At 39.1% G+C, this 27,711-nt stretch overlaps 1 protein-coding gene across 5 annotated transcripts; it reads left to right on the plus strand.

Annotated features, from left to right (window-relative positions):
* Positions 1-2,930: 2,930 nt before the first annotated feature.
* Positions 2,931-25,831, plus strand: LOC111251819 (uncharacterized). Of its 5 annotated transcripts, XM_086990554.1 has the most exons (11): positions 2,931-3,069; positions 3,654-3,813; positions 4,234-4,728; positions 10,482-10,563; positions 10,799-10,871; positions 12,551-12,739; positions 12,993-13,103; positions 23,623-23,784; positions 24,225-24,404; positions 24,673-24,791; positions 25,253-25,831. In XM_086990554.1, the coding sequence occupies exons 7-11, from the start codon at positions 13,065-13,067 to the stop codon at positions 25,389-25,391; spliced, it is 639 nt and encodes a 212-aa protein (XP_086846680.1). In that variant the 5' UTR covers positions 2,931-3,069; positions 3,654-3,813; positions 4,234-4,728; positions 10,482-10,563; positions 10,799-10,871; positions 12,551-12,739; positions 12,993-13,064; the 3' UTR covers positions 25,392-25,831. The 5 variants fall into 5 exon arrangements, with proteins under 5 accessions (XP_086846680.1, XP_086846682.1, XP_086846683.1 ...); XM_086990556.1 differs by lacking the exons at positions 10,482-10,563; positions 10,799-10,871; positions 12,551-12,739 and having other exon boundaries at positions 4,234-4,324; positions 4,573-4,728; XM_086990557.1 differs by lacking the exons at positions 10,482-10,563; positions 10,799-10,871; positions 12,551-12,739 and having other exon boundaries at positions 4,234-4,324; positions 4,573-4,637.
* The last annotated feature ends 1,880 nt before the right edge of the window (positions 25,832-27,711 follow it).

Genomic DNA, 27,711 nt, shown 5'->3' on the forward strand with positions numbered 1-27,711 from the left:
TCTTTTTAAAGCTCCTTGTACGTTTTGGCTATTGTTTGCTCTTGCATATTTGACAGCTTTAGGTTGCTATCAACCCAAAAATTTACTTCATCGGATTTTTGTTTGAGCCTCACCTTGGCTAGTCTACTTTTCCTAATACCGCTTGATTTTAAAAAAGTTATTTGCGAAGTTAAAAGAGGATATTTTAAAAATGACCAGTTAGCGGTTTTGGTCCCGGATTGTAACTGTGGTTACGGTGAACAACCGTCTATATTCTAGCATATATAAAAAATAATGAAATATCCTTGTACCGTATTTTACTAACGAACGAGGCCTCAATATATATATATATATATATATATATATATATATATATTTTTTCCTTTTTTGCAGGGATCTGCAATTTAAAATAGAATTGAGATCGTTGGCCGTTGTTGACAGCAAACGCTGCTTTGCTTTGAAAGAAATCGTATCTTATGCTTTGTTTGCGACAGTCTGTTTAAACAAATACGGATATTTCAACGAATTTTTTTGCATACGCTAAACATTGAATACTATTTATTCTCGATGGTCATACTCATTGCAGTTTCAATTCGGGACCTAAATCACCTCTTTGTCATTTTCAAAATAGTTATTTTCTAACGCATAAAGAACGTTTTAACACTGGCTGTATGTCAAGAAGTACTACTTAAATACGCTCCACACAAAAAAGACAGCAGAACTACAATTTGTACCAATAGCAGGCCTAAAAATGTAAAGGTTTACAAGAAACCGGCCAAAAACAGCAATAGCTCTCAAAAGAGCTACACGTCTCTGTCGGCAATAGGTATTATATTTTCGAAAATAATCGCTTATATATATATATATATATATATATATATATATATAAAATCCAGTGGCCAATCATTAGATGGCTGTTTGCATTATTTCAAGCCAATAAATCGAAACCATAATGAACGTTTGCGACTTTGTCTCCTGAAAATTTTCAATTTTTAGCACCCCAGCGAAGCTCGCAATAACATAAACTGTACTTTATCCGATTTTAGACGCGTCGTCCTATATGCATACAGCGTAGTGTAAGTCTTTCGAAAATCTGAGAGTCCTTGTTTATATATATATATATATAAAATACCAAACAGAGACTCTCCATATATATATGTAGTTTTTTTGGCAAGTATAGTTTTCATTCCATGTCTGTTAAACTAAACTAAAATGTACGCAGATTATTGCAAAAAAAAAGAGCATATTTAACTATACAATGCAAATTATTTGTTTCGCGTAAACTACCGTACGTTAATTTTACTGCTTCGACCGATCCGAGCTTCATACAAATTTCGCTTTTCTGCTCCAGAGGCTATTTAACGGACATTACTAATAAGCTATAATCTGTGCACGTGTGAAGTTCATAAAAAAAAAAAAAATTGTTTTAATTTCGTTTCTCCCAATATTATATCTAATTGGTAATTAATTTAATTAATACTTCACTCAAAGGAGAACAAACAGTTATCTATCTATCTATCGGTAATAGTCGTTAGTTAAGCGAAACATTTGTGCAAGCAAATATTTCATGCTCGTTTTTAGGAGAGTTCGCAAAAGCTCTTTTATTCGTATTATATATATAATAAAGCGTATATAGATAATTAGATGCATTCGAGGATCTCTTAATGTAATGGAAGGATTTTGACATCAAATTTCCAGTGTTTCAGGTCTCTAAGTAAAGTGCTTTACTTTAAGTCTGTAAATTAGCAGCTCATGTCATATCTATCAAAGATGTATGGAGCTTACTTTTTATATGAATAACGTTCTATATCTATATACTATACCTATATAATGTTTTTACCAGCATGCGAGCTTGCGGACGTAGATCGTTGATGCCACATCAAAACGAATCCACTGTTTTATAGGTTTTCTGCGAAAATAGCCGTTGTTGAATGTTCGAAACGTGGTTCATCTCTGGTTTTGAAATCAGCTCTCCTAGGTTCATTAGTACCTTAGTTATCGATGGTCGCTCACGATTGAGGAGAGGCTTAGTATAGCTACTTTCCTCAACCCAGTTATCCTTCGGGTGTCACTTAGCTTTTCACTTGAAGCTTCGTGAAGATAAAGGCCTCTTGAAAATGCATTGCTGCCACCACCCCAGTATATCTACACTATGATACCACCTAAATTATTTAATAAAACATGGTTATCTTGAACACGAAAATATATATCCATTGAGAGAATTAGAGTGTTCTTTTTGCGCTTGTGATACTTTACTTATAGACTTGCTATATCGGCCAGCAGACCTTGAATTCATTTCTATTTTATATCATTAACCCTGGTTTTTTCGATGTACGAAGGAAGACCTATGGTAAATGCTGGAAGTAAATATGATCTACGTAAATTTCACGAAATCGCACAGAAGCCAGTATCTTATTCTGATACCCAAGGGACGCCATCAGACAGCTCAGCTTCATACTCTTGTTTCTAATCGAGAAAAACCATGTTCTCGATATTATGAACGAAGTGATGATCAACATCGGTATACTACAGACATCAGTCCATAGGTATATTGTCGTCAACGTGTCATTTACATAACGATAGAAAGGGCGATTCCCCCCTCGCCTTCTTCGAGATTATCTCTCCGACTACATTATAACTTCATCATATCGTTAATCACTAACTTATAAACGTTTAGAAGTGCTATGAAAAATTTAAAAGATCAAACATTTATCAAAGAGTATTAAAAGATGCATGATTTACTCTTGTGAAGTTTCTGATACGCATGTTGCGACGCCTATTTCACCGTTTAGGAGCGATAAAAGAAGGCACGAAGTTCTATAGGACAACAGCAATAATAGACCATCAAACATAAAATATAGCATTGCCCGCACTAATATATATATATATATATATATATATATATATATATAGTCATCGAGTGGGTGTAAGGTGCTCGTGTCTGCCAGCCAACGACCAGGTTAAACCAGTCTGCTTCGTTTCAGTAAAAGCAACAATGGCGAAACTGTTTAAGCAACCTAAGAACTCTTACCTACTCTGTCTGCTTCAACAGCGACCGGTAGTTTCTCTTGAATGGATAAACCTTTGAGGGTAGGTTTTCTCTGATATGAATCTCACTGAGTATTCGAAATTAGACAATTACGTGCTTTTCCAAAGTTAGGGAACTTACGGAACACGAACTTGACCCCAGCTCCCCTGGCAGTGATTGTGTAGCACACACAACCCGTCCGAAGTTTCTCCTTGGGGTGACTAGTTTTCTTTGTGGGTAAACAACAGAGCATGGCTATATCACAGACACGCTGTCGAGCTACAATCGACATGGCCCCACAAATACGGTCGTGCTTGCAGTATTATCTGGTCAGTCGGTCTGGTTACCCGTGATGTTCGTTCAGGCTGTTCTGCGCACCTATTCAATACAGGATCGGACGCTAAATTTAACGACACCGTCCAATGACTCAACGTATCGAATCAATAACGTATCTAAATCGCCAGCTATCTTATCGCGGCCACTGAGACGAGACGAACTAGGGCAGGTTCGTCGTGTGTATATTTATATACACTGAAACTGAAACTGTTTTATGTAACATGTGTTTTACTTTAGATTTGGTTCGGAAGCTGTCGATGTTGGTAGCTACGGCGCGAAGCACTATAATAGAGAGCTGCTGTTTTTACAGGGGAGAAGTGGAAAAGCAGTCCAGCGCGGAGTGATGTTTCTCATAGGATTATCCATCACGACTGGACTAGACTACGAGACACAGAGGTTTTTAAGAGAAAGGATTTTATTTGAGGGGTCTAATTATTCGCGAGTAATACTACATCTCAATGTGAACCATGGTAAGTATTACCGATTCCATTTTACGAACCTAAAGATAACTGATTTTATTATTATTATTATTGCGTTCAGAGAAGCAGACACGGTTAGAGACTACTGAGTTGTTTATTTAATAGGTTATGTAGACGCAAGTTTTTTTAGATAAGGTTGGCCGTTCCTATTGCTCTTCTTTCATGTTTTCTGCTCTAACAAAGTTACATTTTAGTGTAATGTAATGCTAGGAAGGGAAATTATCACTATGTGAGTGGGTAACTCATATTGTAATACGGTGAAAGTATGTCTGTGTATTTGTGCGTGTCTGTGTGTATGTGTGTGTTTATCCTACCCTTACCCAGTATCACCCATTTACTCTTTCTCTTTCTCTTTTTGTTTGGAGGGCTTCTCCGATGCACGGTTTTAACTTAACGCTTGACACGTTACAGGGGCTTCCACGATACACCTGCAACACCGCGATCAGCCGGTGGCATTGCTGCTTTTACTCTGAAATTCGGTTACAATCGGTAAAATAACCAGGTCAGCTATTAACTACTCAAGGCGATACCAGTTCGTTTAGCTCTGCCGTTTCGAGCCGGATCTCGATAGTGTCGGCTTCGATTTTGTATATACTAATGATCAGTCGCAGTCGTGGACGCAGCTCCTCCTTCAAAAGTTACAATGAGTCTCTAATGAGTGAGTCCTAAAATCGTTCGCCATAGGCTTCGAACTAACTATTACTGAATGTGTCCTTGATTTGATACTGCTTGTGCTTCTTGTTCAAGTAGCTTTACTGGATCATTTGTTGCGATACAACGAGTCGGATCACATCAGTGAGTCTTTCTTCGAAAAGGTGAATTGCCAATAAAATATATAGATGTTTCTGCTGGACATAAACGATTGTCAGACTGACTAGCCGTAAAGCGGCCATCTAATCTAGGCAGGTAAGTAACGCTGCGTAGATGCGTATGATTGTATTCTAGCTTACTCTTCTAAAAACGTTGCACCCAATCCAATTGCGGAATATTGAATATACACTTACTAATACATCCCTTCAATTCGCCCGTAAGCAGGAACAAACGTCTTTTCCGTTATCTAACTTCTAACCGATTCGGGTCGGGTCGAAGGAGCACTTGCGTCAATGCATCTATTTGCTACTGAGGACCCAGAAAGAAAGTGCCATTTTTTGATTAAACAGTTGCCCAAGACGATTAGTAATGTTGAAAAACACCTATGCCAATTTGTAGGGATACTACATTGTCTCGCTGAAGCAAATCTCAGACTTTTTTCACATACTGCCTTCGAGGACACGGACAAAAATATACCGTCTTCCCGCATCTCTCCTAGATCATACGAGAGTTTCTTGGAGAACCTAGTATCGTTAGCTTTACTCTCATCTTCTGTCCGATAGAGTTTATCAATGGAAAAGTTAGAAGCGTCTTTGGCCGACATTTACTTGAAATTTAGTGCTGCAATCTTTCTATTGATTGTCAAGTTGACGCTTCAAAAGGTACACTCCCACACGATGCTAAAGGTGCGTTAAATGTACCATTATTGTTTCTACAATAGACTTGCTAAGCTCTACGGCACTGGTGCACTGAGTTTTTCAGTAAGGTTTCTTTCAAAGCTAGTCCAATTTTAATAGATAGATAAATAAGACTCGCTGGGGCTAGACCCGGTCGGGTATTTTTGCTTTTAAGTATAAAATTTAAATTCAGAGGACAGTACTAGCACGCGTCGAATGCAAGCGACGCTAAATACAATGCCAGCCGGCCTAGCTCATTAAAAAGCCGACCATTAAAATTAACTTATTAAAAAAGCAGTTTTTCAAAAAGAAGAAGCAAATTCTATGAATTTAAGCGGTATAATCAACGGTCCCAGAATCGCATTGCAGACATAATCCAATCAACTAAGTGGAAGATACACATTGATTTTAGGTACGACCTAAATATAATGATGACCAAGGACTTGACAATAATTTGAGTTCTTGACAAATTGACTAGATAAACTATTTGTGCCGTGGGTTCGAGCGAACAGAAAATTTCGGTAGTTCATCGCTTCTCTGGTGTGAGGCGCTACAGGCACCAGTAAATTGTTGAATTGATCAGTGGACCTTCGACAAAAAGGCTTACCGTTCTAGAAATATGTAATGTTATGACAATGCTATCGTTTCCTTAAAACTACTCTTACAGAATTGTGAGACAATCAGTTAGAAGCTTAGGCTCCTTTACTAAAAATCGTTTAGAGGATTCGTACAGAAAACTCCTGATAACTGTCACCGCATTTTGAATGAAGCACTAATTTTTTCCCAAAAACTTCAGTTGAGCGACAACCGTTGATGTTTTGTGCAACAGTTTTCTCCTATACAAATGTTCTTTTATGCGTCTTGTATTTCTGAGGATTAAGTCGGACTCAGTTACAAAAAGCGGCTGGCATTTTTGTTTTGCTTTCCATTAAATTTTAAGTTGAAACATCAGCTTCATATAGAAGTTCCGTATGATTCATAGAAGAACATTTGTGCGAAAGTCGTGTGCTACACAAATCATTAAAGGCTGCCGTTCCAGCAAAATTGTTGGTAAAATAATTTAATAAAGTACATGTGTTCTAGTGCCTCATCCATTCCAATAAATATATTCGGATAATTTCAGATATTACATATCTAAAAACCCTGTATATACTAATTCACACGTAAATTTTCTGTCCATAGAATAAAAGAAGAAGGCCGAGAGCTATCTTTCTACTATTTGTAAATAGCTTCCATGCGTTTATTGTAATAGCAAACATTACCTGTTCTCTTCAACGAAGCGTCGTGGTTTCTATCGGTTTTTGTCAAAATAGCCTTTCGAGAATGAGAGAGACGTTGACGAAAACGATCCCGAAAAAAAAAATCATCAACCTTTCACCCATGATCGTTAAAAGCAGCCAAGGGATGCATTGTCTGGGTTGCCTGATTTACTGGACTGGATTATTTTATGCGTTTTCAGGCCATGGTAGCGGACGGAATTTAGTACAGCATTAGACGAAAAGAATAGAATCCGACTGTGCCTGCTGATTAGTAGGAGTAAATACCAGTCCATTGTCGCGCGTTCAATACAATGTTATTATTTTAACATTGTAACTTTTGAGAAGGCCACTTATATTGAGCGAATTCGAGAACGTTAACTAAACCGTACCCGTCGTTTCCTAGGTGTTATTAAGTGAAACTGTAATGTTTTTATAGGCATGTGAGCCGTTTCTACATGATACAACTACTACAACTTTAAAGTGAAGCAAGTAGCTACGCATGTTGGGCTGCCTTCTCTTTCCGTAATTAAGAGCTTGATTTTTTTCTTTAATTATCGATACTTACACTTTACTAATGTTATTATTTCTCTGTTTATTATTCTCTTTCGAATGTAAAATACTGTACTAAACGATTGCACAGCTCTGTGAGAGTGAATTGAATATATAATTTACTCTAATTATCCATAATTACGATAGCGTATTTTACAGATTAAAGCGAATAGTGACATTTTTTTTTACAATTGTACTGCAGATTTACACTCTGTGACGCAAATATGCAGGGGCCAACAAAGCCACCGAGGCCTGACTGTAGACTGAAAAGGAGATGATCAAAAATTAAGCAAGCATGCGGTAATACACGTTAAAGGCCTGCGATTCGCCCACGTCTGAGCAAAATTATGATATGACGTATAAGGTTTATCTCGAAACCCGGTTTCGCGTCTTGTTTTGCTAACGTCTAATTAAAGATCAGCAAAAATAGCTAAATTTAAGCAAGATCTAATTAGAGTTGTTGAACTATACTTACGTTAGTCCTTTGCCAGCAATATATGTTGTTACAAAAGCAATGAACAATGCGGACCAGGACCAATTGTTACCACTCTGTCACCATTTTCATTCAAGCAGTGCTATACGCATAACCTAGACAGAGAACAAGCACAACCGCATTCGATGGAGTCGGCGTCAACTCTTCAATGATTCCTGGTCAACAACTCTCCTTTTAACTAGAATTTCTAGTATTAGATTTGGCCAAGCAGTGAGCCTTGCAGGTTCTACATAGTAAAAATCCGTCCGGCCGGCCGTCCGTCCCAGTGTTTCGTAACGCATTTGGCTCAGCAGTTCTTCGTCATTGAAGATCCTGAGCCACGCGAATAATACAAGGCGCATTAGGTAATCTGAACGCCATAAAATTATTTTGTCAATAGCCACTTAATCAGGACAATGGCTACCGCAAACTTATTTTTAGGCCAAATCAATGTGAGCCGTAAAACGCCGCATTAAAGCGCCCATAGCATCCAGCAGGAAGTCATGAAGATGATAGTCTGATGACAATAGTACGTAAGAATTGCAGCAAAAAATCAGTGTTGTCATAATGTGTACAGATACACACGTGTGTAATCGTTGTTAGCTACTGAAGATAAGCTGGCTTTTTTTTATAGCACACTGACAGCCAAGGTAAGCCATGGAAGCGTCCTTCATATATCTAATAAAGCCAAGTAATCATCACTGTATCCGTTTTTACTTAATGTTTAAAGGTTGAAGTTTTTAGATTCACCGGTTTTGCGCCAGGTGTCAAACAGCGTTACTCGACGTCCCCGCCTGGATCCTTCTACGCAAAACTACAGTGAACACCTTTTTCCCCTAACTAACAAATTCCCTACGTTTTTTGTACGCTCGAATTTGCACGCTCGGCGATCCTGTTAGACAAATAAGTTCAGGGCGCTTACGACTGCTGTCGAAGTATCACGGTGACGTAATGCTCATTTTTATAATATAGCACAGGAAAAGCTGTAAATCACTTCAGTCCTGGCTGTTCCTGTTCGAATACGTCTTCTCCCAACGTTGTTCTCGCGTGGGATAGCTTAAGAATAAAGCACATGGTATTTTTTCACAGTAAAAAAAAATATGGTTAACTTCCTGCAGGGATGATGCACTGTCTTTATTGAATTCACCTTGAAGAACTGTAGTTATATGAACAGGATTAGTCACTGCTACGGCTACCGTTTACTGATACAAATGCAAAATAATATAATTTATTGACTATTCGATCCATAAAAGAAAATAAGATCTATAAGAAATTTTGCCGAGAAAAGGTGGCACGGCTTGATTCGACTTCGGCCATATAAACCGACAGCGATGTCCCTAGTCATCGCCGCGTGGCCTGTGCCAGCTGACCGCAAAAAATAGAGAGGCCTATTTGAGTGTCTGGAACTGCATCCGAATATTGAAGCTGTAGTATTTGAATTTATCAATCGCTATTGGGCCAAAGACTGTTGAGTTCGTAGGCTGGGCTCCTGTGTTGCTTTACAGACTTCAGTAAACGCGGTACAAAGGACGGTGTGCAGTGTGATGGGTGGAACAGGCCGATATTCCAACGATGGTCAGTGCGTTACGATACGATAGCTGTATTACTACGGCTGTATTATAGTGATTATTATTGCATCAAAAAAACGTTTTACCAAATACGTGCTTGGTTTGGACGCTATGTCTTTTGCAGGATGCTGCAAGAGAAATGATAAATGAAAATTGCTTGCAAAGTCTCGTATGGTACCTTCGGCTCCGCTGAGATCAGTACAGGTGGAACGGAAAAGACGTTCGTAAACAATGGCCATTAGCCCTACTGCGTGATTTTTTTAGAGATTCTATTCATCGATCGGAACCGATAATGATTCTGGTCAGCGAGTTGACCATCAACATTAGCCTGTCAGAGTTTAAGATCCACGATAGACCTGTGAATACATACAGTTTCAGGCCTAATTCTAGAATGTAATTACTGGTTTTAAAAAGGCACGTACGTTGAGTAGGAATGAAAGTCTCGAATAGTTTAGGAAAAACATGGCAAACGGTATAAAGAATTAAGAAAAGATAGATTGTCCGTTTAAACGTGTGTTGTTTTTTTTTTTTTTTTTATGTAATTGTCGGCGACGGATGCGTGCGTCTCAAAAGCTAATACCTTCTCTAGGCTTTAACTGAAAATAGCATCATATATCTAGAAGGTAAATAGTAACATAAAAAATAACCGATTTATTGACCTTCGAACAACAATTCATTGCGTAGTTGCTGTTACCTTGACACCTTTCATTTTGTTACACCAGCTCCTTTAGCGATATAATTCAGTACGTAAGTTAAATTTACCTCTTTCTTAGACTCATAATTGCTGTTCTTACGTTCTGATATAATTAAACGTCTCCCCAACATTGACTTTGTTACTATATACAATACATGAGCCTCACGCGCGAGAAAAGCTTTCATTAGTGACAGCATAAGAACGATTTATCTTAGTAATGCCATCTAAAGCTGTAGCAATAGATTTCAATTGGTGTGCTTTTTTTCACGTGTCTATACCATTCGTATGACATAGAAACAGTCAGGCACCGCCAAATGCATAAGGGTGAGGAATTCTAAAACGTGACAATTATCAGGGAAATATGGGAGTCCCGTTATTCAGCGACTCTGAATAACAGTTATTAACCGCTTAGGTATTTTTTGCTGCATAGGGCACGGCTGTAATTGTTCGTTTTGTCACAACTTCATCTCTGTTCATTAAGCATATCTATCTACTTGATGACTCATATTCGTAACTTTGGTGTAATTGATTGGGAATCACTGGGGGAACATGGGAAAAAGTTTTAGACAGCTCCATTTGTGCGATTTGAGCCGTATAAACGAACGGAACTGCTCATTGGCAACATTCCAGAACTCCAGAAACATCAAATGGGTCTCACTACACAAGCAAGGGTACCGAACAATCTGTGAGGCAAGAAAAATCTTCAAGGAAAGTGAGTCTGGCGTCAGCAAATTAGGTGCTCATCGCACCTAAACATATTTGTTAGTTACCTACCGCAGCTAGCCCAACGGTATAAAGAAGTTTTTGCGATCATCTATTTCGTATAGCGCCAAGGACTTGTCCTTATAGAAGATCTTGCTGAACGTATTGGGATTTCTCCAACAGACCTATGACACGACATCGTAATTACGTGCCATGCTAACCGTTCGTCAAACGACTTCAATTAGGTGACCATGGCAAAACACTCATAGAAGTTCGTATGAACCACTCAGAGCAAGCCGTTGCGCATTTTAATACATCGTAAGTATATTCCATCAATAGTGTATAGTATTGATAAGGATGTAATTAATGTAGCACGTTTGAATTAAGCGGCACGATCAGTTGACGTCATTTTATCTACCGGGCGACAGTAAATCTGTCTCCTGCGAGGGAACACAGTTTTGATTTACTACGAGAGTATGGCGCGTTACTCTAAATGTAGGAATAACTGGATCGTCCTTTTACTAAAACTGGACTTGGAAGTTACTACGAGGATCTGTTTCACGATCCATTCGAGAAGATCTTTTAAACCTTGTGTCTAACAGGAGAGAGCAACTATGATGTAGGACTATAGTGAGCATCCAAACATTTCTCTAGACTCGGATGATAATTTAGCGAGTCACTTTTGCGCGCGAAAGAAATACAAACAAGAATGCGTCCTAACCTCAATTTGTAGAAGCTTGACCGGAACGGTAATTATTTTGAATATCTCCTTTTGCATTGTAAACATTAATTATATGCAACTATATGTTGAGTATTTTGTTCGATCCAACTCATTCATATCTATAACTTTCTGCCATTTAGGTAACAGTAACTTATAGATTACTTATTGCACTGCTTTAAAGGGTCGAGTGTGATGATACTGAAAGTAATTTCGACATCATGTCTAAATTCGAACAATTTTTTTCTAAGGAGTCATCGAAATTTTATAGAAATGGTTATCACTGGGCTCATGTCTGGTAACTACAACGAATAACAGCACCTTCAACTGTAACTCCTGTACTTTTGCTAGCGTGATTTTCACTGTTGTGAAGCCGCCGACACCGTCGCGCAATAAAAACTGGCTCACTTTTTTTGTCCATCGATGTTAGCTCATCATCTCATCCGATTGTTGACAACATACTTCATCTGAAACCGCAGAGCCTTTTCGTGGTTGCGCGTTTGCCATAGGACGCTGTTCAGTTCTAGTCACCCGTTGACGCGACTGCCTGCGATCGTTGCAGACGATCAATCTTGACTACCAAGTCACTGCTTTAGCTGTCAAGAATAGGCCGCTAATGTAGCGCGAGAGCAAAGGGAAGCACTTCCTTGCCGCTGTCGAGCGCCGCTCAAACTTTTTTTTTTTTTTTTTTTATCTTACTATTTGCCCGAAGCGAACGGGTATGGTATTTTGTATACGTAAAATCTGAGTGCTAACAGCAGCGCTCTTTCGCATAGCTGAATGAACTAATAGCGGAGTTTTCAACACCCCGTTATTCATCTTTGCCAATGGCTTTCAATGAGCTTCACTTTTGAGTCCGAAATAATTGAAGGCTTACGCTGCTTCTACTAGTAGGTCCTATGACCGAATATAAAGTTGATCGGCAAGTGTCCTATGATGCCCTTGAATCAGTCGAATTTTCTGAATTGGCCAGCGAAAAGTACCAATGACGATTATGATCGAGTATGAGCGCATCTATAACACAAAAAAAAGTGCCGCCAAATGACATCATTTTCGCCGATGATATTAACTTTTTTCGTATTTTACACTGGTCGACCAGGCATAGATAAGGGTGGACGCGGTTAGAGTATCAAAGCGTTAGCCACTTGTTTTGTCAAGCACCAACCATCGGTTTAGTCCTTGACAATATACCGAGTTTCATAAAAATATGCCACGATATTAACTTTTACATAACTATATTTAAATCAGTCTACATAAAATGCACAACCTTCTACTGCAGACGGTCAGTTGTTAGCGTTCTGGTCAATACGCTAGTAACAACGACGAGCTATTGCTTCACGAGCTCGATAAGCCTCCGAATCTTCGAGTGTTTTCTGGCGAAGATTTCATCTTTGAACTATTCCCAAAGGAAAAAGTTAATTGGCATCAGGTCTGTTGAAGGAACAAGATATTCCACAATACTCTTTCGGTAAGATTGTCGTTAAGGTATGTATGCCCGCGCGTCATGACAATAATGTGCAGATGCTGTTAAAAACGAAAATCGCAAGAAAAAATGAAAAAGCCCTATCAAATGTGTAATAAAACAGATATCTGCAGTAAAATCAAGTAATTGTTAATACTTATTGCCAAAAAAAAAGGCTGGTTTAATTGTCATTAATATTCTTTTGGCATACATGCATGTATACGTTTTACGCTTACAAAAAATGATAGTGCATTTTAAGGTTACAGTTCAAATCGCCGTTGTGGTCTCTGGCGTACGGCAAAAATAGCCGTATCGAGTGAGAAGGCCCACGATGCAGAAGAGGTGCATCTATTCAACGCTGATTTTACTGGTAAGTACAGATATCTGGGCTCTCTTGGCCGAAACTCAATAACTGTGCCATGTTTATGATCTTGTATGACGAAGATTGTATGGGCAGTACCGTGTCGAGGTGAAAGTGTAGGAAACTTGAATGATCAAAACGCATTTTTAATTTGAAAAAAAGAAAAATTTGATATTTGAAAAAAAGAAAATATGATATTTCGATTAGTTTGCTTTCGGAAAAGCGATCGGAGGCGTTTTTTTTTTTTTTTTTTTTTTCTCTTCTTTGTTCAGCGATCACTGATAATGAAGTGGCGAAATCCATGTTTTTTTTTTTCTATTAAACGTAATATAATTGTTTCGCGACAACAATACCGGGTTTCGGCTGAAACTTCAACGCTATAACGATAACAGGAAAGATATTTTTAAACATTGATCGTGCTATCGTATATAAACTCGACAGAAAAATCTATGATCCTTTGTTGTTGCTTTGATTTTCTAGTGATGAGCCTAAGAGAAGACACGATCAATCGCTTGTGGTTAGCCAGAGAAGCTCCTATCAAAACCACGATAGATTTCAATTTTATATGAAATTAATGTAAGTGTCTTTATGTGGTTCGTGTGTGCGTGAAGACATTGGCTTTGCAATAATTTTCTTCATAAAGCTGTGCTATAGCATTATTCCCTTAAATAATAATTATAATAAGGAAATAACGCCACAACATGTCTGCGTTGTAGGCATCAAGATATCTTTATCGCAAAATTTTCTCAAAGCGAAGCTCGTTCTTTATGTACTACATAGCGCATACTATACGCATATTATGTGCATAGCAGCTGCCGACCAAAAAAATGCCCCCTACTCAGTCTGACCTCAAATCGGACATCGAAACTTTTGGATCCAGTTAGTGATACTTTTAATTACACCATCCTTTAAAAAAGTACATGCAAAACTACTTATCTTCTTGATAGTTGCCTAGCACTTTTTTTCTTCAAAATTATTTCGCCGAAAACACTCGAATTTTCTCCCACCAACGAGAAGAAAATAAATGCCCGAAAAAGGTCAATCAGCATTACTAATTAACAAATAGCCCAGCTAGCTATAGTTAAAACAGCTATACTTAGGTAATTTTTTTTCTAAATATGTAGAATACAGGCCCTTACAAATTCTGAGAACAACCAATCCAGAACTTTAGCGTGACGTTATTTGTCATAATTCTGACTGGCTTCGTTTCAAATCAAGAGTTGTTACCGGTATTATTATTGTTTGCGCAAGCCATCCGTATAAGCGGAAGCAGCGCCATTCGGTGCCTTATCCTTTTACGTAAATCGGTAATAACGAATCACTCGCTGATGGTCGATCGGTTTCTCGTCAGAAAATCCACCGCAACAACAATTCCAAACGTACAATAGTATCACAGCCCATCCTAACAACAAGCGAACAACTTCCTAACTTCAACTTATAATGAATCAACTGAAGTTACATTATCGACTCGCTCTCGACACTTCTGAATTGTCTGCTTATGAAGCTTCGACCGGGCATCAGTGATTGTTACGAGAAGCATCGAGTTTGTTTGACGAGACGATGGTGATGATGGTCATGATGCTACCCCCAATGGTGATGACAAACAACGTTGATGGACAAATGCTGATCGGCACTGGGCCGTTTCATAAAGTTACTCAACTAAAATAGCAGCATTTACCTCAAAACAAAGAAAGCACAATTACTAAAATAGTTACCTAAAAATGACTACCCGATGACTGAGTACGCTACATAGCAAAGAATAGACCAACTCACCAGGTCTAGATTCAAGCAGACCACGCAAACACACCTCGACCACCAGACCCTTAGAGAAAATGTGGGATGGAAATCTAACAGAAAGGGTCTAACGAGAAATATGGTGAACTGGAAAACAAAGCAAGGTTGCATTTCAAAAGATGTTGGTTTCAATTATTTTATTAGTACTTCTTATTGTTGAAAAAGATACGAGTGCGAAGACTGTTCAGTTACAATTTAGAGTGGCTATTTTTTCTGAACATGGGCGTCCGTCTTAGAATCAACAACAGACTCTATAAAGAAGAACTTCAATCCCGAGCCGATAAAAGAGAAGATAACGAACTTGTTTTGTGGAAATATCTAAATTTTGGTAAATACACCGACAATCAAAGGGAGATTACCTTTATAAACAGTACGGATGATTATTCCTTAAAGGAAATGTATCGTCTTTGCCAGCGTAACTTAATGCAACAAAATATCTTCGATAAGTAATTCAGTGAATTATGTCAAGACCATATCTTGAAAATCTTGAGTTCTGTATCGTTCCATGCAAGCCGGTTGTCTCAAAAATGCCTTCGTGTGTTCCTCTTATGCTCCGCTTCGTAACCGAATAATCCATAGGCCTACCTTAAGCCAGGGATGAGTCGTGGTGATGTCGAGTGGTGATTTCGTGGCGAAGGAATCTATATGTAAAGCAAGAACAAACGAGAGTGACCGACCATGTGCCAACGACAAAAAGTATCGTGCACAATGCATGTACGTCTATTGGATGTCATGTACATGCAGATTTACAGAAGTACCCTCCCTTTTCAACGTATCGACATCGTCATTCAGACCATTGCCAAAGATTAACGCATACAGCCACATGGTTTAGAAAGTATGAACGACAGAAAAAATGACGATGATTAGTGCACGGTGATATGTCTCGCATGTGCGGTATAAATACGCGTTCGTGTGTGCGTATACTTTACATGAAGATATGGCAAGTGGACTGTCATACGGCATGCGGACCAAAGCAGGGATTTCACTTTTGTCTTTTGCGAAATCCTGGCATCACCGAAATCCTAACTAAGTGTTCGCTTCGAAGCTACAGAATACGCTTTGTATAATAGTCCGCGGAAAACAGCACACAATGGAGTGGCAAACGGTCATCTTGCTAAATCAGTTCCCATTGATGGCTCTTGTAGCGTTGAAGAAGTCAGCTATGCTGTCTTCTTTTGTATGACTCGCATCAATCGAGCAGGATCAATCAGAAATCGGTACGCTAAATAGAACGAAAATGGCATTGAAGATGGCGATATCTCTATGCTAAAGCTTTTAGAGCAGTTGATTGTTGGCCGAGAAGGCGTGCATTGGCGTTCCCAGATGAAAAGATGCTTCATACGAATGAAGACATCCAGCGCACAATTAAATACGGTGAAGGTGCGTACGAGCCTAATCAGCCGGAAAGGAATACCATATAATCCATTTGGCTGAGAAGAAATTTCATTTCATCATAGCCTACTTGTAAGCGTCTACAATTAATCTAGGGCGTAGTAGGTAACACATGAATTGACATACGCTACCGTTCTGACTATGTCGGCTTCACATGGTGGTTTCCTCGTCAAAATATGTAAAATGATTTTAGCTTTTCTATACAACCACGTAATTTTGGAAGGTATTCTAAATGGCGGGGATTGGTGAGCTATGGAATATAGCGCATGCGCAATATCAGTACATACATATATATACTGCACGGTGAAATATGTGCAATGGCACGTGCGAAGCTGTCTGTAAGTTGTCATATAAAACAGCAACATGTTAGATTTTAGCTTTTCTAAAAGAAAAAGCCAACCATAAGAAAAGTGCAAAAAAGGCATCACATAAAGTCCATGTGATGTCCCATATCTAGTCGCTTGCAGTTTGCCTACGTGGCTCATTCGAGCAAGAACGAGGTATTTGACAACACAGTACGCTACCCGGCCAATCGATCGGCCGGTTGCCGACAAATCAAGGGCAAGATAAAGTTAAAGGGCATAAAATCTACAGGTATGACAAGAATTGTGGCCGCTACACAAGCTCAATCCCTCAAGGAACGAACGAAGCCCCCACTGTGTAACTGTCGAATGCTGCCCATACAGAAAAATTTGAATTTATCTCGCTATTGGATTTTTTCCGTTGTTGAAATGAGAGAACGGTGGAATGGGGATCGGCTTAACGGCTCACAGCTATCATTAAGAGTCTATTTTAGATTTAGAGCCACAACAGCAGCAGACGAAAAAAAAATAACGACGATGAATCATAAGCGATACCTCGTTTACCGATAGTGCGATAGATGTATGATCTGCTATCGGCTGATGATTTTCGCGTACAGTCTGCCCCCGCAACCTGGTTGTAACCACACTAACAAAAAGCCCAGGGGCACATTTATTTCCTTCAATCTATCTATGCGTGCGTGTATATCGACATCGGTAAAAATGAGGAGACTCATCATCGCGTCACAACGATGATCAATTGTCGATTTAGCAAACATAATTTAATAGAATGTAAATGTCTTATGGCCTGTGAGGTATATTGTGGACACGTAGATGTATGGACGTATTTCCGCCGTCGATACGGCTGTGTGTAAAATAAGTGTCGTTGTTGTTGAAACAACAAAAACTTTAACAGATACATTTGCTTTCACAGATATGCTCGTATGTAATTGTCAATTAGGGAGGGCCAAATTCTGGTAATAAAAAACGACATATTCATATTTAAGAACGGTAGTTTCGCTACTTCTTTGCTCGTCGTTGGCCAGCGGCGTTTCAGCTTCGCTTGAAGTATAATAAATTCAGCTATTATAATTAGTGCTTATTGATTTAGATTGAATTAAAATTTGTACGAATGGAAGGTAAGCTTTTGGTACGACGATCGAAGTAATGTAACTATATCATAGCATCATTAAATCTAGAATATTCCGCTATATTCGGATCGACAAGAAAGAGGGCGGGCTACGTTTTTTTATTTTGGGAACAGATCAGAGTCACAAATTGAGTGTAAGAAAAAGTCCAGCATTGAAAGATCAACTGGCTTATGTAGAAATATAAAGCTAGACTATGGAACTACTACGAATGTCTAATAAGTAACTTAGTGATAATAGTCAAGTAAGTTATTAAAGCATACAATTTAAATAGAACATGTTATTACAAAGCTACTTGATTGTAAATGGGGCTAATGGTCTGTCTTGCAGGCACACGAGCAACTCCATTAACGAAAATGGCTATCTGTATGCGGTGTCCTATTTAACAAGTTGCGCGTCTTTGATTGAGGTCCTAGGCAGTGTTAGGCGTTCTTTCTGCATTCATTTTTGTTTGTTCTTCGAGGATGCTGAAAGCTGACGCAGTATGCAAACGACCGGCCTTCACTGGTAATAGACTATTTACATTTAATTGCAAAAGCTTTTTCATCGAAAACAACAGAAGCGTATTGAATAAACGCTTTCCATTTAATAAAAACCCATTGTTCTCGATCAAGCTGAGCCCACATACGTTTCATCTATTTTTCTTTATTATTATATTAGTCTGTGAGAACCGAATCCGATGGACTCTTAAGTTAAATGATAAATTTTGAGCTACAAGCCGCTAACAGACAAGACTGACTGGCAGATATTTCAGTCGTCCGAATACCTCATGTGAGTCAAAGCAGGCTGAGTTACTCCCGCAGAAATGAGTACACAAGGAAAAGGTACTTTTTAGTCTTAAAACGACCCTCCGTAGTCAGGGTTTTACTCGTTAAAAGCCACCGCGCTGCGAGTATCATCAAGGACATTGAATATTCATTCAAATAAGCACGCTTTCAACGAAAGTACCGTACGTGAATGGAGGAAACGTTTCAACAAAAGAGATTGGAATGTTGAAGGTTAGCGAGGAGGCGGGCAGATATCAAGATCCGAAGGACAAGGGCACAGTGGCGTAATTGGGGAGACTTTTCCCCGATACAGAACCTCAAGTTTAAAAATTCCTTGGGCTGAAACTCGGCATTTCCCATATAACTTGGTACAGAACTGTGACAAATACAGAAGCAGAGCAGAAAAATGGGTCTTACGTAAACTGACTACGGGCCAGTGGGATACGCATATGAGGTGTACCGCGTGCGATCTGCGGAATTTTAATCGACGAAAAGTCCGCTTGGGGCTATAGATGTTGCACACTTTGATTTCTACGGCCAGCAAAGTCGAGTCTGGTAGCAGTGTCAATCGAGTAAGTTCAAAGCTACGGTAATAGATATAAAGGGCGTCTGCTGCTGAAATCCTTGTCGAAAATGGAACAATGAATGCAGCCTGCTATGTCGAGTTCCTCACAAGACTTATAAACCCTTGGTACGACAATGGAAAACACACAGTCTAACTGCTTAATGACAAGGCCGGACCTCATAATCCTGTCTCAGATACTTCCTAGATTGAGTAAAGGAATATCCAACGTTGGCTTTAATCCGCTTACTCTTCCGAGTGAAGTCCATGCGGGTTATAAGGCTTTTCATGCCTTAAAAAGGACAACTGGGGGAAAGTATATCCCACTACTGATTCACTTCAGGAAGCTACAGATAGAGGAATTACACATAGGAACGCGAGTGGTAGATAGATATGGATATTTAAAAGCTGCCAGAGCGCTGGGATGAGGGTTTAAAAAACAAAAGGAAGTACCTCTACACACACACACACACACGAAAAACATCATTCTAGCTCCACTCGTTGTAAAACCATTTGATTTCGGATCGAATTCACCAGGTTCGCTTATATAATGCACACTGTAGAATAAGCGAGGTCTGTTTACTGAATAGAAGGGAATATTAGTTAGCGTAGTCTTGGATTTTAATTACCGATTTTTCAACTTACCTGACACACCTTTTGGCACTTTTCACTTCAAGGCCTCCTGTTCCTACGGCAGCGTAAGACGTTATTGTCTAACTACATCGTACTCAGCGTACAATTAATTTTCCATATGACCAGAGGTACCGTTCGAACCAGCTAAGCGAAAATAGCTAAAATCAATTTGGCGCCATTGCGAGATATACTATTTAATTGTCTGCTTGGCAATAGCGTATGTACTGCGTCCGACAGCCTGTGTGGCAGGTAATTGGTTGATACTGCCCATTTAGTGGGTTGTAATTATTTCTGTCATTATTATTATCATCATCATCATTATCACAATTGCTAGCGTTATGAATATGCAGGATTTGACCTTCATTTTGGAGCAGAATGAGAATAGAAGCGCATCTACGACGCGACCACTAGCTACAGCTGCTCTTCCTCCGCCTCCCCGGGCCGTCGGGGGCAAAACAGTGGTGCGATAAACGATGACGGCGGCAGAGATAAATTCTAGACAAATAAAATAAAGTCAATAGAACTGCTCTTTCTGTCGACGGTGAAATCATCAACAAATAATGCTGACAACATCAAGTAGACATATTTACAATTTGCCCTATTTCAAAGCTTGGCTGAACAAAGTCAAGCTGACATAGGTGCCATCCGTTGAAATAGCTCATAAAGAAACAAAGCTCAAATAATGGACATAATTCTAGTGCCGTTGGCCGTGGCGGCAAACAATGTTTCTGAAGACCTATCTCTAATGAAGAAATAATGTGTGAAACGTAGGCTTCGTAGCACGATTGCCGAGAAAAGAACAATTATATGATGCTGAACGAAGTGATTCACGGATAATATCGTTCCTGCTTCCAATATCGCCCTTCCCGATATTCTTTCCTCGAAAAAGATTGGCTATTCTGGGTCTAATTAATGGCTTTTGCTGCTAGCTGCAACGAGCGAGCCATTTCAACAATATGGATTAGAGTAACCCCATGTGTATCGCAAACAGCCTATATAATTAAATGACAGCTTCGTTACGCGTGACGTATTCCGCTGGCGTCTACGTACATAGATAATAACTGCAAATAAAGTTAACAAGTCAACTTGAGTGAATTGCCATCCAGCGATATATACCTGCACTGACTTGAACCGGAACATCAATAATACTGCTATGTTCGTGGTAATAGTTGTGTACTATGTAGTCATGAATGCATATCTTTGAATTTAATTCAACTATTCCTATCCCAACTTTCCTGAGACGGTCGTATTTTGTTTTTCGTTTTGGCTTCGTGTAGCAAGAACCCTACTAATTTGGTATGCACAGAGACGACCGGAGCATAGCGTGCAACGTACAAATCAACGGCATAATCGTCAATATATACCCTCTGCCAAACTGTAAACCGACAGACCTTCTCACTGGGTGAACCTGTAATTGTGAAAGACTGCTTTAAAATGAAATCGTCTTCGTGACAACACGGTACCACATGCGTGAGAAATGAGAGTTATTCGAATAAATATGTTCCTGATCCCTAACAACGAAGGCCATATAAGACCTTTCGTCGGTACCTGGTATCATTGATATAAACATACCGCTAGTTTTGTCCGATAGTAGTGCACCCACAGACGTACACAATTATATTTCAGTTGGGCTTGAAAAAAAATGGGCAATTCTTTGCCAGCTATAATTAAACGCTTGTACCCAGAGTTGCCATCTAGCTAAGTACTACGTTTAAAACCGACGAGAAATACATGGAAAGGATGATTCGCATCAGACATGACTTTAGCCTTTTTGAGGGTTAAAAAATCCGCCCGCCAATGGGTTGTACCTCTTTAATGAAGCTAATAAGGGCCTTTGAAGCTCTATGATAGGCTTATTTGTGATTGAATGATTATCTATTGTTTGAGGTGTGTCCTGAAACTAACAGGCCAATTAGAAAGTATACGCCAACAGCGGCGCTCGGTTAAGTCCTAATCTAAGCGTTTGAATATCAGTTGGCTTTACTGAACGGAAATTCGCGTGCGTCACTGTAGTTTTTCTGCCGTTAAAAAGCAAAAACAACGGAATTATTTTTATCTGAAATGGTAGTGCTCGCCAAACGGGCTCACCATGATCGAGTGGAGCTTTTGAAAAAAAGCGTCCCTTATTGAAGGGAGATCTCTCGTGTGTCATAAACAGGCATCATTCGTTTCAGGAACTGCTACAGCTTAAAGCATTAAAGTTTGTTGTAAATTGCAACTCGGATCGTTACACCCTGTTTTAATACTGCAGTTTTCATTCTTATGTCGGTACCCATAATTAGCTGCAAAAATAGTCGTCCGTTTAAACGGATGGGGCAACCGGCATCAATTTACCTTTGCCCATAATGGAAATGAAACCTGTGAACGTACATTATGACGATTACGTACATCCCAATGAATACATTTTACGCTCAAGATGGTCACCGATTGCTTGCTTCACGCTTCAGTTAACAGTAATTTTATTGCAGTGACTTATTGATGCTTCTGCTTGTTGCATAGGGGGCGGAAATTGTTCTCGAAAAAAAAAATGTCCAACAATCCGATCGAAGGGCCGAATCAGGCCACCCTAGAATTATCGTAGTTGTAGAGTAGTAGTATTTGAAACAGAAGATGATGTTGACCGAAGTAGCGACGATGAAAGACGGACCGAGCGCATGAAGAAGCCTTTGTAGTTTTGGATTTCTAAGATTTTCCCTTTTACGGAATTTACGAATGCCGTTTGTGAGAGGCTTCCATCATGGTCGGGCAGACGTCGTAAAACAGAAGCGCTAATTGACTCAGCGGGATAGATAATGAGCTATATTAATATCTGTTATCGATGCACTTCGATTTACGTATTGCAATGAGAAGAATACCTCTTACGCATACGGGCAGGAAGTGTCGATGAAGGACTGATGTCAAAGCTTTGTTTAGCGCGCTTCAGCAGACAAGTCTGGAAAATCGCCAAGATCACCGTTACAATGTGAAATGAACTTTAGCGCGGTATTTAGAATCGATAGAAAATGAAAGCTATTCAAATTAAATAACTATGGAAGTATTATTAGTTCTTTATATGTATTCTCTAAAGAACGGTTGAAAATTCTGAGCTTGAAGAAATTTAAAAATCTATACATTGATTTATTTATATTTACGTAATTTCTTGTTAACGCTAAACGTTCTCGCTTATATTACATATATTATTATAACGGATATCGGTAGAAAAAGGTAGGCGTACTTTAATGCGATAAACAACCAATCGGAATATAATTGATTCGTACTGTGACTAACTCATCAGCAAGCATTGCTACTATTATTATTATTATTACTTAATTTGTTTCTTTTTTGCGATCGTCTAGTTGAAAAATTATTTTCATCCCCCACCACCCCATATGGTAATAAGGAAACAACAGATATTTTTATTAACTACACGGAAGTATTTTTTGGTAATCGTTGTGTTCAACTTATCCGGAAGCCGGTAAAGTTGTATTGTTTGGTGATTGTAAAGCTTTCTCCGACGAAGTAAGCAGCCGATGACAATGACCCGTTTCACATCACAGAAAACAGACGCTTTTTTTTTTTATGTTTCCGACGCAGTGTTGACGAACATAGTGTAGCGGTTTGATTTTCAATTCAAGACAAGACATAGATTCGAATTATTGCCTAAATACCCTCAGTCAATCGATAAACTTTCCTTCGGATGTTGACCAGAACTAACGAAAAACCAGAGAAAAACGAAACAGAGTTCACTAAGTCTGAAGTTTCTCAACTATTACATACGAAAAGGCATCATCTCTGAATCTAGAACTATCAATATTTCAGGGCTGTTTATTATGAGAAATCAGCGAGAGGAAACATCATATGATCTCTAATGACGTCCGTATTTAGAAGTATCTTTTTCTAAATTCTTTTTTTCCGTGAAAATCCACTTCTAAGAAATGCACCTTTTCTATTTAGCTTTTCAGCTTTGATAAATCAGTGGCATCACCACAAGTCGATGTCCGATTCCTCTTTACTTCGAAATTTAATTTCCGGTCCGATACTACCTTTGTACCGAAGTTTGAGTACCAGCTCGCTATACCACAATTTCCCCCTGCGCCGTACGTCGCCCTTTATCAGGTGCCGATTTAAACAACACTTGTAAAATACTTTGCAGAGTAATCAGGTATTATTGTTTACCAACTCTACGTAGATGAGACTGTACAACGAAAGCAACACAGCTCCGGTAGGACCAAAAGTGACCGTACTGTAGCAATAAATAGTAGGTAGACCGACCGACAGGCAAAAAACAATTATTCTTGGTGACCTCAATGAGGAACCACAGTATGCGAAATCGATAATTTTGTTCATGTTTATATGTACGACTTCAATTTGATAACGCGTTCCCATGTAGAGGCCTCGTTGGTCGAAATAATAATTGCGAATTTGCTAGAGCCAGACGAAGTATATATTACTTAGTTGTAGTAGCAGAAAATACATTCTTTTTTTGACTCGGTTAAGTGTAGGTTATGACTGCAGTTTTTTAAAATTTCGATTACTATCTGCCGGCTAAACGCCAGTCGCCACCGCTTGCCACAGTGCCAACCCAAACGCCGGACACTCTAACGTCGACGCTCATAGTTCCCCATATTTTCGAAAATGAGGGCATTGAACAATATCCAGGCGAACGGGCCTATAAGCGACAAAGGAAACTTTCATCTCGACGCTTAGCCGGTTACGGGAGCGCAACGGCTGGAAAGGTATGTTAAACTTGACGAATGTCATATATTGGTGTGAATGTTTATACTCTTAGCAATAATAATAACACCCACGGAAGCTCTTTTATGTCGTAAACTTTACGTAAAGAAGGTACGATGAAGTTTTGTGTACAGTCTGACATAGATCCGGTACGCTGCCCCCCGCTGCTGTACAAAAGATTTGTTCATTTATAGTTTCTTGATAACTCACCGTATTATCTTAAGGTATTCCATTATAGAATTATTTTATGACGAATGCCTTTCTGTGCAGCCGCTATCTTATTCATTAGGCCCCGACGTCCGAGGCAGCTGGGAGCCCACTCACACACAAATCCTCGAAGCATCATTAGCCGATGAGGACGATCGTCACTATGAAAAGCCTAGATACAGGTACGCCTAGACTATGTTCAAATGGGACATTTACTAATAGACAACATGTGACAAGTACAAACCTCACCTCTATCTCCTGAACGCCATGTATCATCTAAACGTTTTGATTATACAGATACAATACGATACACTACCATATCCAAATCCTTCTTTTCTCAAAAGGGTGAATATCTTGCGTTCAGACCGTGACTATTTGGTGCCCAGAGTCAGGTACCATTTCAATAGGTCCGCGATAGGTAAGTTTAACGTGTTTTGTAGACAATCCGAAATCGTTGTTAAACTGCATTGTTTTTGTCCAGTTTTTAACAGATTCGAAGGAAACATGTTAGCTAAAATCTACTTTTTTCGATGCGCATGCAAACATTCTTGTGGAGTAAAAGTAAAAACTGATGAAATATTTTAATGGTGTCCGTGAAAATTTTATTTTAATATGAATACCTAGTTGGTAACTTTGCCCTCAGATACACACAGGTGGGGATTTCCTACGGCAGACAGGCTGATTACCACCACAAGGATGGCGGGTACGGCCCCTATGATCCACACGGCACTCGGGAGTACGCAATAGCGACGGGATCCTATCGAGCCGACAGACGACATTGAAAGATTGCTATATATATATATATATATATATATATATATATATATATATATATATACCTATATATATACCTTTAGTTGCAAGCATAGATAGCCTATTGAGCAATGGTTGCATGGCAAGTAGATATAGAATATGTCTTGGATAGAATAAAGGATATGAATATTTTCAAAGCGATTACTGCCCTTTAATACATAAGCAGTTGTATGTTATCTTCTAAAGCTGTTTGTTACATTTTACTGCTCCTAAGCGCCGTCCAAAACATATTTGACAGAAAAAACGTTAAGTGTCGGATAAAACTCTGGCGTTATATTTAGTATACCTCTGTAATGGTTTATAAGTATTTGGCTTTTCTATATACTATATAACACTATACAACAGGATTCGGCTTGGAATAAAACGAACGTTAATGTTAAAAAGTAATAATAAACCTTGTTAAATTCGAGTTGTTATCTCATTTTAATTAAAGTAAGGAATCATTGACGGCCAGTCGGTACGCACTGCCTGGTTAGATCGCTAGAAAGTCAAATACTAAAACTTGTTTCAAAAGGCGCCTGAAATCATTAGTTCGTGTTTTTTCATAGCTTGCTGTTTTATCGTAACTCTGATCCCCGACGGCTGCTGCAACGCGGACTGCTAGACCGCGAGTCCCCCATGGAGTGGGACGGGACGAGAATATCACAGTAGTGGTGGTATCAAAATGCGAAATTTACTGTTTTAGTACTTCTTAGACAAGAGTAATACATCGTTCACCGGAGTCTAGTAGTTGTGAGCGTCATTGAATGAAGATCATTTTTAGTCTGTTCCTCCAGGTTAGAGATGGTCATTATTTTGATCGGATCTTTTAATTCTTTAATCTGTACATAATTTTGAATTTTTTATTCTTTTAACTACGATGTACCTATGTGCGTCACACGAACATGCCATAAAAGTAAGGACTCGAAAAGTGATGATAAACTACGTATTTATAGAATCATTAAGGAGTGGACGACTTGACATGTTACGATACTCGAAATGTTTACGCAGTACTTCCATATAACAGATTAGGACCGCATAAGCAAGAGCCTCGTGTCCAGTACCGGTCTTCAAGACTCTACTTCTTTTTCTAAGTAGAATCATCAGCTTTAAACGAGTGTAGCCAGAAATGTTCGTTGCAAAAATACAAGTCGATGGATCCTTGAAGATAATGCGTCTACTTTAACAGAGGTTTAAATAACGAAGGTACTACTTCGCACAAGATTAGGAAAAGACGGATCTTTCATATATATGTATATATATATCTAGAGGACCCTGAATAAAAAGGTCAAAGTGGCGGCCTATTGTCGGTTGATGAAGTGACGACGAAAAAATGCCTAAAGTAGAAACAAATTAATTTAGTCTAGCTGATTTATTTGAACAGAAATTTAAAGGCATATATCTCAGCACCCTACAATATACTATATATGTTGATAGTCCCACGACTAAATAAATACCTCTCCGTACGTAATAGCAAAATCACATGACACAAGCAAAACATAAATTTTTCAAACATTATATATTGTACAGACCAAAGTCAGATTTGTCAGAAATACTTGAAGCGGACAAAACATGGTTTGTTATTCAAAAATTATGAAGTACTTTCCACGCTAACAGATTATGCTGCATCTCGTGAAGCGTATTTATGCTACTTTACTTACTGTATGCTTTTCTTTTTTACTAAAATGTACTAAAAGAAAAATGAAAGGCGATAGAAGTTATAGGCAAATAACGCTTCACGGAAAAGCCGCGTTGCTGCCTTGGAGGATTCGCTGGTGAGAACCGAAGCACCACATACAGCAGATGGACTAGAGCCAACAGGTTTAATCCTTACTTAAGGTCGACTATTTCAGGGAACAGGTTTTGGTGGGATTGACCATAGGAGAGCTGGTTTCAGGACGCCGCGCCTCCGATCATCGCGGCCGCTCGCGAAGATGATCAAATAACACGTAGCAAGACCATATTTCAAGAAACCCTAACGATCATATGGCAAAATGGTGGGGGCCAGCAGTTCTGGCACTTTTCTCCGCGGAAGCCCTGAACAGTACAACCTTCCTCGTGCCAACGCATTGTTGACCAATTGGCTTGCTAAACCTACTGAATTTATACTTTATAGGATACGCCCCACTGAAAAGCAATAGGACAGTAAATCCTAGTGGAGGGATCCTCGTATGTAAGTACATAGATTTATAGGATAGGCAGCCTCGTGCGATGCATAATCAAAAAGAATATCATTGCTTTCGTGGCCAACTACTTTGCTTCGTAACAATCTTTGTCCGATAGGCTGATTCTGAATTAATGTTCGCACTA

The sequence above is a fragment of the Varroa destructor genome, unplaced genomic scaffold (genome assembly GCF_002443255.2).
Source record: "Varroa destructor unplaced genomic scaffold, Vdes_3.0 BEIS01000005.1, whole genome shotgun sequence".
NCBI classification, from domain to species: domain Eukaryota; kingdom Metazoa; phylum Arthropoda; class Arachnida; order Mesostigmata; family Varroidae; genus Varroa; species Varroa destructor.

Bases quoted from the DNA above. Each gene is read 5' to 3' on its own strand.
- LOC111251819 (XM_086990554.1), top strand. From the start codon at position 13,065: ATGCAGAAGAGGTGCATCTATTCAACGCTGATTTTACTG. The intron at 13,104-23,622 runs GTAAGTACAGAT...TTTTCTATTTAG, and splicing joins ATTCAACGCTGATTTTACTG to CTTTTCAGCTTTGATAAATC. The intron at 24,792-25,252 runs GTACGCCTAGAC...CTTTGCCCTCAG, and splicing joins TATGAAAAGCCTAGATACAG to ATACACACAGGTGGGGATTT.